The following is a 14,880-nucleotide window of genomic DNA, read 5'->3' as shown; positions in this document are numbered from 1 at the left end:
TTACAGAGAGGCAGAAGCAGAGAGAGAGAGAGAGAGAGACAGAGAGACACAGAAACAGAAAGAGAAGTCTTCCTTACTTTGGGCTTACTCCCCAAATGGCCACAGCAGCCATAGCTGAACTTACCCAAAGCCAGGAGCCAGGAGCCTCTTCCAGGTCTCCCACATGGGTGCAGGGACCCAAGGACTTGGACCATCCTCTGTTGCTTTCCCAGGCCATAGCAGAGAGCTGGATGGAAAGTGGAGCAGCTGGGACTCAAACCGGATGCTGGCACTGCAGGCAGTGGCTTTACCCACTATACCACAGTGCCGGCCCCTAGTGGATGTCTTAATTAACATGGGAGTTTGCAGGCCCTCAGAGATAAATTGATCTCCCTAGCATAGAACTGTAGGTAAGATGAATAAGAGAGGTTGTTTTGGGGAGCTGTGATTTTGTCTAAGAACTCCCCCCCCCCTTTTTTTGGAGTAGGTTAATTGTTTCAGTACCCTCCCTTCATTTCATGATACCTTCTCCCTCTCTTAAATCAAAAACCAACCTTTCCTTCATTGGCCAATGTTCTGTTTCTTCTTAACTGAAAGCATCTCGTTTTTTCTGACTGAAAGGTGTCTGCGGCCGATTATTTTAGTCGCTCCAATCGCAGGGGAAGCCTTGTCTCTGAGGCGGATGACGTCAGTATCCCAGATGTGGCCAGCGTGAGTGTTCTGCATGGAGTGGACATGCTGTCTGAGGCTTGTGACTAACACCTAATGCTGTAGCCCTTTTACAATCAGAAACTTAATTTTTTGCCCTGGAAATACTTAACTTGAACAAAGTAACACACACAGTGCTTCGTTTTGGAATGCTTTTTAAAAAATGTCCATTGAACACTTTTTCTCCTGTGGAAATTTTACACCATTGATCCCATGTATAGCTCTAGTAGTTATTAATATTTTGCTAATTTTGTTTCATCTCTTCCTTCCAAGTTCCATCTTTTTTCCTGAATTATTTTAAAGTGAATTCCACACATAATACCATTTTCAATGAATAGTTCAATACACATCTTTAATAGAATTTTTCAAATGTATACCATTATGATATCTAATGAAATAAGAAAGTACTTTCCTAATGCCATCTAACACCCACTTCATATTCAGATATTTCTTTTTTTAAAAGATTATTTATTTGAAAGGCAGAGTTACAGGGAGGAGGATGCAGAGAGAGAACTTCCATCCGCTAGTTCACTCCCCACATGGTTGCAATGGATGGAGCTGGGCTGATCCACCAGGAGCTTCTTCCAGGACTCTCCAGTGGGTGCAGGGGCCTGAGGACTGACTTGAACCTCTGCCTTCCCAGGAGTATTAGTAGGGAGCTGGATCAAAAGTGGAGCAGCTGAGACTCAAACTGGTACCCGTATGGGACTCTGGCACTGCAGGTGGCAGCTTTACTTGCTACGCCACAGTGCTGGCCCTCTTATTTGGTCTTAAGAATTTTTTTTCTGGGTCTGTGTTGTAGCATAGCTGGTTAAGCTGCCCTATGGGCGCTGGTTTGAGTCCCAACTGCTCCACTTCTGATTCAGCTCCCTGTTAATTAATGGCCTGGAAAAGCAGCAGAAGGTGGCCTAAGTGCTTGGGTCCCTGCACTCAAATCAGAGACTGGTAGGAAGCTCCTGGCTCCTGGCTTCAGCCTGGCCCAGCCTCAGTGGTTGCAGCCATTTGGGAGGTGAACCAGCAAATAGAAGACTTCTCTCTCTCTCTCCCTCTTCCTCTCTCTCTCTCTCCCTCTTCCTCTCTCTCTCTCTCTCTCTCCCTCTCCCTCCCCCTCCCTCCCTCCCCTCACTCTCTGTTTTTCCCTCTGCCTTTCAAATAAATAAAATAAATCTTTTATTTTTTAAAAGATTTTTTTCCCTTTTGGTTTTGTTGAGTACAATTACATAGGCAGACTTTGAAAAATGAATAATAAAATACATGAGTTAGTATGTGTCACTGATTTGTAGTAACTGGGAGAAATCTGAATAGGTTTCATGTGTTTGGATTGTGGTATTGTTTTGAAGTGTGCCTGTCCGCTGGTTTCACAGTGAGAACTGAATAAAAGGAAGTGTTTCCTAGTAGAGATACCTTGAGACATTCGTCTTCATAAAGAAACCCACCCAGCAGACTAGGATCCGCCTGCTGATGTGTCCCTGTTGACGCATGCCCTGCAGTGCTGCGTTGGTGCTGTTCTGCCTGTGCAGCAGTGCAGTCCCGATTGTCAAGCCCTGCTGGGGGTGGAGAGGCAGCATTGCTTCATAAAGGAAGTGAGTCAGCTTTTGGAATGAGTAGATGTTTATCATGAACACGTCATTGATTGTGTTTGAATAGTTATTCCTGAGCTATTGTAATCCTAGAAAGTAATTTTCAGTGTGACTGTTAAGTATTCCCGATAATTGGTGCTCAAATTTGGCTGTATGACAGGATCATTTTGCCAGAGTCAAATTCAGCATTGTCTTCATATGAAGCTGTAAGGCTGGCCCCCAGGTTCTTCTGTGAAATAGTGCCCATCTTATTAACTTGCTTCATCAACTCTCTTTTACTCATAGGTATATTCAGTTAAATTTATTGTATGTAATTGTTCTATTTAAAACTTTGAGTTCTGTCAAGCTGTAATTTGTGGTGTTTGAAGTTAATGACTGTTCTCCTTAACATTTATTCCCTGGAGATTTACTTTAGTAACTAGGCTGAAGTGAAAAATTGACAGTCTTTGAAATCTCCCCTGCCTCTCCTAATTAAACATAACTCTTTAACATAAGCTAAAGATTGTCTTGAGCCATGGCGTGTAAATTCAGTTAGACACCTGTTATTTTTTTTATAGCTGTGAGCCACTGGTTTTTATATTTTTTAATGGTTATATAAATACTTATACAACATCCTTAATTATGCCTCTTGGCAAAGCCTAAAATTTGCTGGTACCTGCAAATAAATTTTTCTAATAGTGTTTCCTTTCTTAAAAAAGCAATTATTTGCTTATTTGAGAGAGAGAAAGAGAGAAGTGGCAGATAGAGCACACATTGTCTGAGACATCTTTCAATTCCTACAACCCCCAGGCAGGACCCTGGAAGTCAATCCTGGCCTCCCGTGTGGTTACAGGAGCCAAACTGATATCTGGGTGCTCCCAATGGAAACCTGGGCATCCTAATCAGTGCGAATCAGCATCTTAGCTGGCCCAAGGCTGGCTCCAGGAGAGTTTCTCTTGACGGGTTCGCTGTAGTTAAAAGGAGACCTGATGGTGGTCGAGCTCCCTGTTGCAGGTTTTTTTTTGTTTTTTTTTTGTTTTTTTTTCAAAGATAAGCTATAAATTTGTGTCTTCATGTGAAATACTCTAATTTTAAAATGTTTTTTTTTTATTATTTACTTTTTTTTTGGACAGGCAGAGTTAGACAGTGAGAGAGAGAGACAGAGAGAAAGGTCTTCCTTTTTCCGTTGGTAAACCCCCCAAATGGCTGCTACAGCCGGCACGCTGCGCCAATCTGAAGCCAGGAGCCAGCTGCTTCCTCCTGGTCTCCCATGCGGTGCAGGGCCCAAGGACCTGGGCCATCCTCCACTGCCCTCCCGGGCCACAGCAGAGAGCTGGACTGGAAGAGGAGCAACTGGGACAGAATCCGGCGCCCCGACCGGGACTAGAACCCAGGGTGCCAGTGCCACAGGCAGAAGATTAGTCAAGTGAGCCGTGGTGCCGGCAATTTTAAAATGTTGATAATAAATTCAAAATTTCCAGACACTTTTTGACTACTCCATTGTAGAGTAAATAAATGTTTGCAGGCTGATAGTTTGTGGCTTGGAGCTGGGAGATGCTGGAAAAGGGTTCTGGATGACTCAGTAGTATTTATGGTTGGTTCTGTCCTCTTTTCTCATTGTGGTCTGCAGATCAAGCTAAAATAAAGGAAAAGAATGTAGATGTGTGAACTTAAATGTTTCTGTTTGTTAATAATTAAACCTGATCTGAATGGAATCCTCAGAATTTCATTTTAGGAAATGGTTAAAATTAATATCTTCTCTTCTGTGGTTGGGGAATCAGATCTTCTGTTTTCTGTTTTTTTTTTTTCCCCAAAGAATTTTTGAATAGCACTGTCCAGTCAATATATATAAATTACAAGTTAATAAGGGATTAGGATCCAATTGGACAAACATTGAACAAAGTATACTATACTTTTGTAGACTACCGTTTTATACTCTAAAATGCTAAAATAAACATGATTAGGTTTTGTTCCCTTTGACATCAGTATGAACAGTAACTCCCTGGTGCAGTACAGCTTTGTAGACCCTTGGATTCCTTGGACTTTTTTCAACTAGCTTTTTGTCTTTGTGGAAGGCAGCACACAGTACAGCCTAGGTCTCAGCAGTGAGGACTGAAGAGTCTCTGGCCAAGTCACTGCAGCTGAAGTAATCGTACTGCGGCATGGCTACTCTTGGCGTTTTTGCTGGCTTAACAGTCCCTGAGGTTTGGCGCATGGTCAGTTTGGATTGCGACAGCTGGAATCTGTCAGAAGACAGTGGAAGCGTTTAGAATCAGCGTTGCGATGGACTAGTTCAGTGATGCAGCCTCGGAAATGTGAGAGTATGCTAAGGTGATAGCCTATTAAAAATCGAGTGGGTGGGGGTTATTTTTGTGAGCAGTGCATATGAGGAAGGACGTTAGATAGACTTAAAAGGATGCCTTAGTTTTGAATGTTGCTTACTTTTCTTTTGAACTCCTTAACAGAAAAGAGTTGGAAAATACTGAGGAAAATAAGGTACTTTATTTAGATGTAATATTTATTTCACCTTGAAGAATACACATTAACTACTATGCCATGAATTTTACTAGTACAGCAAGAAGCAGCACAAAGTTAAATGTCTAAAAGTGGTGTTTATATATAACTGATATGTACTGCTTATTATAATGCAGGTGTTTACAAACATGAATGTGGGTATTAAAATGAACATGAGAAATTTTCATATGTGAGGGAGTAAGGTGAAGCCTTCTGAGTGGAACCAGAAGTAAATGACATTTTATGTTTTAGTAAGTAAGCTAGGAGACTTCTAAAATCTCTTCATAGATTGGACTAGGAAGGTTGGTCTAGAAGAGTTGAAGTCTGGGTGAGGTCTGGCTGTGTTTTCTCTTAGTTCAGCCTCCGTTTGACTTTTTTCCCCTAGTGCTAATGTGGATAGTACATGCAGGTAAGAGGCATGAATACTTCAGTTAAGAGTCACGACATTGAGGTTTAGATCCAGCCCAAGCATTTAGTAGTTCAATTTTTAGCAAAATCTTCATCTCTGAATTTTTTTTTTAGTAACAGTTTTGAACTCGACCTTCTTGAAACACCAAAACAACCATAATACCTATCAGCAGAAGATAAGTTAACTCTTATAGTTTGCTGAGACTGTAGGTTACTAAGAAACTGTTAGAATAAGTGAAATAAATCTGTAAGTGTGGATAGGGTATAATTCAACTATTCATTCATCTGGTACATTTTGAATCCTTTGTATGTTAGGTGCTATTCTTGGTACTGGGATTACAGAATAGAACATAAAAAACACAGCTGAGATTATAGAGATCAGACAGTTAATAAGTGAGTGAATAGTTCAGGAACTGATAAATGCTATAACGAAAAATTAAGTTCTTTCCCAAAATGAATCATGGTAAGGGGAAAATGAAGATAAGGGTAATGTATGTGGGACACTATTGTTAGAATTTTTTAAAACTTGGTGATTGGTTGCCTTTGGAGATTGGAGGTCAGGTTATGGCATGGTTAGGAAAGAGGTCTATTTCTTATACTCAGTTCTTGCTGTTTTAATTTTTTTGGCTATGTGTGCATATATTACTCAAAAACAAAATCCTTAATTATGTGACAAAAATAACACATATGTTTCATGGTATATATAAATGCTTTGGTCCAGTCTGAACTTTTCTGGCTAAATATACTAGTCTTATCCATGTGCCCTGTGCCCTATGCTCTCATAATGTTTAGAAATTTTGGCATTTGGTTTTATCAGACTTGTTCTTTTGATATATATACCAGCTTTTAAATTAACATTTACAATGCTGAAACTTGAGTTTATATATAGTCTTCTTTAATGTGTGTTAAATACTGTGAAAAGAAAATTTGTCTAAAAGTTCCAAGTTTTTGAGTAAACACAGCTTGCTTATTCCATATCTTTCTTAGGATAAGACTGGAAGTTCTTGGCATTTTTGTCTTCTGTGTCTTATCTTTTATTTCAGTTTTAGTATGTTTACTTTTAGCTTCCAAACATCGTTGAACTTGGAGAGGATCACATAGGATCACTTCTTTTTTTTCCCCTAAAATAGTCAACATGCTAAGCATCTTTCCTGATAAAAATCTCTGTTCTTTTCTAGTTGGATGAAAAATCTGACAAACAGTATGCTGAAAATTACACAAGGGTAAGTAAATAGATTCCTAAGGGAATTAAATTCTCAGGGCCAATTAAATTTACTTTCTATGCTGGTTTGTTCATTATTTTACAATTGGATTGATGGAGCTGCTCTTCCTCCCTTCAATTATTTCCTGTCCTTGACCCCTCAGAATTCCTCTGAAGTTAAATCATGTGAAGCCCTGGGAAGGAGAAGACACTGCATCTTATTTCATGAAATGTCACCTCTTAAGCTTTTGGCTGCTCCTTTGATTTTTGTTCCTCATACACTGGTCCTGAGAAGAAGCCGTTGACCGCTGAAAGTGGGAGTGTCTTTGGGAACGGTGGTGACACACTTGGGGTTCCTTTTTGGCTTTACAGAGAAGTTATTTCTTGAGAAAGATAGCGCCTTTGTTGGAGTTGCTTTGTGTTAAAGTCTCTAACTTCCTTCTGAAACTGTTTTTAGAAAGTCAGTTATAAAGTGATTTATCAACATTAATTTTATGTTGTGCCTGAAAAGATGGATCAAATCTGTCCACTAGAGTTATAAATTTAAGTCACAAATGTGAATGTATGTAAATTTACATATTCTGGTATCCACACTTAAAAAATAAAAATAATGGAATAAAATTAAGCAGTATACTTTATTTAGTCCAACTATCCAGGACATTTCAGCATATAATCAATATCAAAATTGAGATATATTTAATTTTTTCCACAATAAGCCTTCAAAATCTGGTACATGTATTTTACATTTCAGTCTCAATTTGGACTAATTACATTTCAAATGTTAAGTAGCCACAGATGGCTCATTGCTAGTAAATTGGACAGCACAGACCTATGCTGTTTACTAATCAGTAGCATAATTTCATATTTACCTTAATCTTAGGAAAAGCCGCCTACATGCATAGTGGTGCACAGTGTTGTTACTTGCAGCCACAGTAGAAACTCCATCCTCATCAAACACAGTGTGAAAAAAAGAAGAGCTTCTGAAGAAACAGTTTTAAGAATAGGAAAGTGCATACCAGTTCTAAGGTCTTACAACTGCTTTAAATAAATTTAATCTGCTGTGCTTATCCAGTATTTTTAATAATATAACAAAGATAAACTTAGAAAAGATTATATAAACAACTCCCATAAAAATGATTTCCTTTTTGGTTGTTAGGATTTCTAGATTCTGATACAGCATTTGAGTTAACAAAGTTATGCTTGGTATGCCTCGCCCATCCCTGGATACCTCCTCTGCCATAGCCAATCAAAATTGCCTGTCTCTTCCACTTTATTTTAATTTTTAAAAATGATTTATTTATTTGAAATGCAGAATGACATAGAGAGTGGGAAAGACAGAGGTTTTCCATCCTCTGGTTCACTCCCCAAATGCTACAATGGCTGAAGCTGGGCCAGGCCAGTGCCAGGAGCCAGGAACTGTGTCAGTCTTCCACATGGATGGCAGGGGTCCAGGCGCTTGGGCCATCTTCTGCTGCTTTCCCAGGCAATTAGTAGGGTGCTGGATTAGAAGTGGAGCTGCTGGGTCCGGCGCGGTAGCATAGCAAGTAAACCCACCACCTGCAGTGCCAGCATCCCATATGGGCATCAATTCTAGACCTGGCTATTCCACTTCTGATCCAGCTTTCTGCTATGGCCTGGGAAAGCAGTAGAAGATGGCCCAAGTCCTTGGACCCCTGCACCCTCATGGGAGCCCTGGGGCAAGCTCCTGGCTCCTGGCTTTGGATCGGCCCAGCTCCAGCTGTTGTGGTCATTTGGGGAATGAATCACTGGATGGAAGATCCTTCTCTCTCTGTCTCTCTTTGCCTCTGCCTCTGCCTTTCTGTAATTCTGCCTTTCAAATAAATAAATAAATCTTAAAAACTAAATCAATAAAAAAGGAGCTGCCACGTTGCAAAGCCATGCTCATTTGGAATTCTGGCATCGCAGGTGGTGGCTTCAGCCTGAAGCGGTATGTCCCCTGAAGCTGCGTGTGCCTCCACCATCCTGCCCGGTGCTAGCTTCCACAGTAGCCTGTTGGGAACAAGACTGAGACGTGTTCTGTGTGTTTCTCTCTAGCCTTCGTCTCGAAATTCTGCCTCAGCAACAACCCCTCTGAGTGGAAACTCGTCCAGACGAGGAAGCGGGGACACCAGCAGCTTAATAGATCCAGACACCTCATTAAGTGAATTACGGGTAAGTCACAGTTTTTGGTTTGCTTTTCAAAAACAATCTTTGACTGCTTTGCAGTCATCCTGGATCTTTTCACATTTAATGAGACTTTGTAGAAAGGAAGCGTGTTAGTTCTTAAAAAAAAAAAGAATCATTAATCCAGTTCAGAAATGTGACTCTGGTGTGTCAGAGTCTGAGATGGAGGAGATCATTCTTGTTTGTTTTCTTTCCTGCAGATAGGGTGAGAGTGGAATGAGTTCTATAAATTTACAAATGTCAGAAAACTTTGTAGTATTCATAAAAGTAATTCTCTCAGAAATAATTGGCTGTATTTTAAGTGGAAAATATACATCTGGCCAAAGAACCAGACTGTGGGAATCCTTAGTCTTTGGAGCCACAATGGTACTTGCCTGCTAAAATACAGTTATGTCTGTTTTTCATTGTGATGAAAGTGTAGTAATATTTTAGTAACAGATACCTGAGATAATTAAAAGTTCATTTGACTCACTAGTTGCGTGTCTACCTGTATTAACCTATTTGGAAGAGGAGAATATTAAAACTGTATTTGAATATCTATTTGCTGAATCTGCTATTTGTGAGGAATGGGGGTGGGGTGGTGGGAGAAGCTGCATTCGTTCATTCCACACTGAGCATTAGGCCCTAGAGGTTAGGTACCAGACACATCTGGCTTTCAGGAGGTGACTGTGTGGTAGGGAGCGTACACTGAGAGGACCAGGGGAGCCGGGGGGGGGGGGGTGCCACTGTGATCGTGCTGGGACTGTTAGGGTAGTTAGGGAAGCTGCATCTCAGCTGGAGCAAGAGAAAGGGTTCCCGAGAAGACAGCTCTGAGCTAAGGTTGGAAGGCAGACTAACACACTAACTGGGCGAAGAAGCCACAGGAGGAGCCCTCCTCAGAGGGAGAACCTGCAGACCACCAGGAAGCTACCTCCGCAGCAGACTTGGTGGAAGGCAGGAGAAACAGACTGGAGAAGTCGCGGGTCCACATCACAGCACATCTTGTATGCTAGCCTGAAAACAAGTGTTACACTGACAGCTGTGAGATAGTGAGTTTTATTTATTACCTTTATTTAATTAGAAAGGCAGGAAAAGCTTATCTGACACATTAGTTGAGTTTCTATCCCAAGAACCCTTTTTATTAGAAGATGAGGCAGATCTTCCATCTGCTGGTTCATTTCCCAGATACCTACAACAACCGTGACGGAGCCAGACTGAAGCAAGAGCCTCCTAGCTCAATTTGGGTTTCCCACGTGGGTTGCAAGGACCCAAGTATTTGATGCATCCACCTGCTGCCTGCCAGGGCGTGTATTAGCAGAAACTGGAATCAGGAGTGGAGCCAGCAGTGGAGCCCACGCATCCCCGTGTGGGGTGTGGCTGTCCTAAGTGGCATCTTTTTTTTTTTTTTTAGTTTATTGGCCAATTTATTTTTTAAAATGAACTGAAAATTTCATTTTTATAGGAGGAAGGCAAGAAAAAAGCTCCTCTCAACCCAAAAAAACCTCTGTACCAGGTCCTGGGAGAAAGTGTCCCCAGAAGGCAGTGTGCAGGGAGCTGGTTTCTAAAGGTCCGTGCCCAGTCCCTGCCGCTGAACACCGGTTCTCACCTCTCCTGAGTGGCATCTTAACAGCTGTGCCAAATGCTACCCCAGCCATGGAATATTTTTTTTTTGTCAGGCAGAGTGGACAGTGAGAGAGAGAGACAGAGAGAAAGGTCTTCCTTTACCGTTGGTTCACTCTCCAATGGCCGCTGCGGCCGGTGCACTGCGCTGATCCGAAGCCAGGAGCCAGGTGCTTCTCCTGGTCTCCCATGCAGGTGCAGGGCCCAAGCACTTGGGCCATCCTCCACTGCACTCCCAGGCCACAGCAGAGAGCTGGCCTGGAAGAGGAGCAACCAGGACAGAATCCAGCGCCCCGACCGGGACTAGAACCTGGGGTGCCGGCGCCGAAGGCAGAGGATTAGCCTAGTGAGCCGTGGCACCGGCCAGCCGTGGAATATTAAATAGGGAGTCACATTGTCTGATTGGCATTCCTGAGGATAATAACTTTAATCACAGCTTGGAGGATGTATTGGAAGCCATGAGAACAGCCTTTAGTTGAACCATCAGACGAGAAAGCAGAGAAACTTGCTGTGACGTGAATTTGAGAGGCGGGGCAATAGGTAGAAGATGACTGGGATTTTTGCTTCCTTTTAAAGGTGGGGTTGATACTTGTTTGCGTTGGGTGGAAGGAGCCAGTGTAGTGCGAGCTGAAGGATGAGGAAGGACGGAGGATAACCGGCAGTGCCAGCCTGTTTGAGAGTGCAGAGCTCTGATGGTGGGCTTCCCTCCACTGGAGTCCCCTCCCGCTGACACAGCAGAGGAGGAAGTAGGGGCTGGTGGAGACCAGGAAAGATTGTAACTGAGAGTTAGGGGAGGAGGAGGAGATTGGATTAGAAGAGGAGAGCTGGTCCAGGCGGCACAACGTTGGCTTCACTGAGTTCTTGCTGTGCGCCGGGCTTAAGTGCTGGGCGTGCAGAGTTGCGTAAAATAAACGTGTGCCTGTACGTGCTGCATTCTAGGGGACACATGAATCTGAAGACAAGGTCTTCCACCCTCAGACTTAGCTTCCTCTTGTCACACTACTTGTCCGTTGTTTTCTTTCCTTAAAAGAATGACTTCCTTGAAGAAATTGAAGTTTTTGTGCCCTAACCCTTGTTTCCTTAGTAGGTCCTTGGTAAATATCTGTTGAACGCTTCAATGAGTAGAAGACAGACAAACCTGTTCCCCTGAACGGAGGGGTCAAGGAAAGCATAATATCAGAAATGTCTGTAATTGACCTTATTAATAATTGATACGCCTGTAACTACAGAATTATATTTAGGGCCCTGTGGCAATTATTTCTTTCTTTAAACAAGGTTCCAGAATAGACAATACACGGTCAAGTATGTGGGGAGCAGTATCTGCCATTTAAAATTTGCCCCTCTTCATTTTTCTTAAAAGGATTATGGTAACATTTGAAGCAATGACTGTTCTCATCATTTAAATGGTGTCCTCAGGATAGAATATCTCATTTGATATTATGTTTAAAATGTTTGTGTTTCACTTCTCTTCCTGTCTCCCAAATTGATTATAGTCAGTAATCAAGTCCCTAAGATGACTTTGTAAATATCCATTTATTATATTTTTAAAAGTCAATAGTTTGCTGCTTATAATTAATTTACTATATCTTTTATTAGTTCTGGGTGAAACATTATGCTAAAAATTATGTAAGTGACATAGAATTTTAAAAATTGGATGTTAAAAATACTGCAATTCATGTAACTTGTATTTTTTTAAACATATATAGCCCTGCCCCCATGTGCTAATGTGGTTTTTGACAGAATGTAACGATAAGAGTTTTTGATGCCGGACTGAGTACTCTAGGCCTTCCCAGTCCCATTGTCTGCTGACCTGTTTGCACCTTCAGTGGTGGGCAGTGGGAGTTAATGTTTTTTACCCTTTGATTGCTCTGCTTTTAGTCTGGATTATTCAAAAGTAAGTCACAATTCATCTGAATCCTTTGAGACTTAAGATATGTTTGTGCACGGTTTTATGCAATGGCTCATTCCTATGTCCTACAGGATCTCTATGACCTTAAGGACCAGATACAAGATGTAGAGGGGAGATACATGCAAGGGCTTAAAGAACTGAAGGTATCGAGGTCTACTTTGTGGCCCCAGCCTGCTCTGTGTGCAGCAGTGTTGGTTATGGTGGTTCACAAGTTCTGTTAACCCCTTGCACACAGCTTTACTAACAGTGTCTGTCTCTCATGCATGTGCTTAACCTGCGATGCATAGGAAAGGCGAACTTTAAATCTCTGCTAATGTTTCAATGTCGAGTTTCGGAAATATTCAGTGAAGATATTATACTATACAGGTTTAAAAACTTATAAGATAATTTCATGTTCCTTGTGTCTTTGCCATACAAAATGAAATTGCCAATTAAATCAAATTGGCAAATACTTACAAATATTCTAAGAATATTTTTATATTCTTCTCAGCTAATTGAAAAAGTATTGTATCACCTTTTTTTGTCGCCAAATTCAGTATTAAAAGTGTGAGAGAGAAGCAACTAAGAAAGCATTACTGCAGACATCCTCTTGGGAGGAAAGAGCATGAAGGCATGAGGCATAGGCGTTCTTTTGTTGAGTTTGTTTCTGCCTGTACATCAAAAAGATATTACATACCTAGTGCCTTAAGCAATGTGGAGATAAGTGTAAGCTTTTATCTGTTCTCAGCAAGGATGGCTACCAGTTTTCAATACAAATGTGTGAATCAGACATTTTGGGTTCTAAATGATATTAGTTATTTTTTAATTCATGTTTCATTATGAAGTTCAAGCCTGATCTTATGAAGAAACCAAAATGTGTTCTGATTTGAAATAGAAATGTACAATAGCCCTCTGGAAAAGCAAAAGTAGGCATTCAGAAAGGCGACTCAGGATGTGCCCAGAGGAGTAAGCGTGGCCCTCATGGACAAGCATTCGTGGACACCCCCACCCCCACATGATTTAACATAGCTCAGCTGCCACTGACACCTTCATGAAGTGATCTGGTCCATGGGAATTCAAGGTTAAGTCTTGGGGACCCAAAAGATGGGAGGCACTACAGGCAGTGCTGGTAACACTCTGATACATGGCTTGAGGTTGTCAGTACACATCAGGAACATCACAGAGGTAGTTGATGTTCTCACCTAGTCAAATGGCTCTAATCTTCAGGGTGTAATCTCTCTTTCAGGACTTTATTTTTTTGACAGGCAGAGTCAGACAGTGAGAGAGAGAGAGAGAGAGAGCGAGCGAGCGAGAGCGAGAGAAAGGTCTTCCTTTCCTTTGGTTCACCCCCCAAATGGCCGCCATGGCCAGCACGCTGCACCGATCTGAAGCCAGGAGCCAGGCGCCCCCTCCTGGCCTCTCACGCGGACACAGGCGCCCAAGCACTTGGGCCATCCTCCACTGCCTTCCTGGGCCACAGCAGAGAGCTGGACTGGAAGAGGAGCAGCCAGGACTAGAAACTGGCGCCCATATGGGATGCTGGTGCCGCAGGCGGAGGACCAGCCAAGTGAGCCACGGCGCCAGCCCCTTTCAGGACTCTCTAAGATTTTTAGACAAATACAAACCTTGGATCAAACAAATATATCCACTGTATTAAATAAATATCTTAACGTCTCATGTGGGCTAGGCATTGTGGCACAGCAGCTTAAGCTGCTGCTTGGGACACCTGCCTTCCATATCAGAGTGCATGGGATCGAGTTCTGCCTCCATTTTTGATCCAGCTTCCTGCTAATGTGCTTTGGAGGCAGCAAATGATGTATTTGTGTCCCTGCCTCCCACATGGGAAACCTGGAGGGAACTCTTGGCTCCTGCCTTGGCCCTGACCCAGCCCTGGCTGTTGTGGGCATCTGGAGAGTAAATCAGCCATGGGAGATATTTCTCTCTCTTCTCCTCTTTTTCTGTCACTCTGTCTTTCAAACAAACCATAGAAAATAAAATTTTATGTGTAACAATTAGGAAAGTAAACAACTTAGAGGCATTCTTATCGCTCTTTAAAAAAGTCTTAATATCTATTTATATGAAAATGGCAGGTAAGGAAGGAGGGAGAGAGAGAAAGAATGAATGAATGAATGAGAAAGTAAGAAAATCTTCCATCTGCTGGTTCACTTCCCAGATAATTGCAACAGCCATGGTTAGGCCAGGCCAAAACCTGGAGCCTGAAATTTAACCTGGGTTTCCCATGTGGATGGAGGGTCCCAAGTACTTGGACCATAACTTGCTGTCTTCCAGGGAATGCAACAGCAGGAAGCTGGAATCGGAAGTAGAGCCTGGACCATGCACTCTAATGTGGGGCGTGGGCCTCTTAGCCACTCCGTCAAATGCCCACCCCTTATTTTTATTTTAAACAAATTTTTCTTAATTTTGGACCTATTATTTATTGTATTCTTTGAAGATTACAAAAGAATAGATTTGAAACTTAAAAAGATAATATACTATAATAGTTTTTAGTTACTGAAACAAAATACTTGAGGCAACTAGCTTTATAAGAGAAAAGATTTATTCAGATCACGATTTTGAAGGTTCAGTTGGTTTGGCCTCTGGTGAGCATGGCAGACAGCAATGGTAGGAATATGTGTTGGAGGGATGGTTCCATCTGCAGCCAGAAATCAGTGAGTGAATGTGCTCAAACTCAGACATTTTTTTGTTTTTATTTATTTGAAAGACTGAGTTAGAGGAAGAGAGAGAGAAAGAGGAAGAGAGAGAGAGAGAGAGAGAGAGAGAGAGAGACCGACCTTCTGTCTGCTGGTTCACTCCCCAAATGGCCACAACAGCTGGGGCTG

General features: G+C 42.0%; 1 protein-coding gene across 14 annotated transcripts in view; it reads left to right on the top strand.

Annotated features, from left to right (window-relative positions):
• Positions 1-14,880, top strand: part of LRRFIP2 (LRR binding FLII interacting protein 2) — a 143,281-nt gene that overhangs the window by 89,610 nt on the left and 38,791 nt on the right. For 6 of the 14 annotated variants that reach the window (XM_062215997.1, XM_062216010.1, XM_062216016.1 and 3 more), the window contains 4 exons: positions 601-690; positions 6,347-6,391; positions 8,425-8,541; positions 12,133-12,204. In XM_062215997.1, the coding sequence (XP_062071981.1) occupies positions 601-690; positions 6,347-6,391; positions 8,425-8,541; positions 12,133-12,204 (324 nt within the window). The remainder of the gene's footprint in view (positions 1-600; positions 691-6,346; positions 6,392-8,424; positions 8,542-12,132; positions 12,205-14,880) is intronic. The other 8 variants (XM_062216024.1, XM_062216013.1, XM_062216045.1 and 5 more) reach the window with 3 other exon arrangements.

Source organism: Lepus europaeus, chromosome 2 (assembly GCF_033115175.1).
Source record: "Lepus europaeus isolate LE1 chromosome 2, mLepTim1.pri, whole genome shotgun sequence".
NCBI classification, from domain to species: domain Eukaryota; kingdom Metazoa; phylum Chordata; class Mammalia; order Lagomorpha; family Leporidae; genus Lepus; species Lepus europaeus.
Note: the sequence above shows the minus strand (reverse complement) of the source record. Positions and strands in the feature narration are given on the sequence as shown.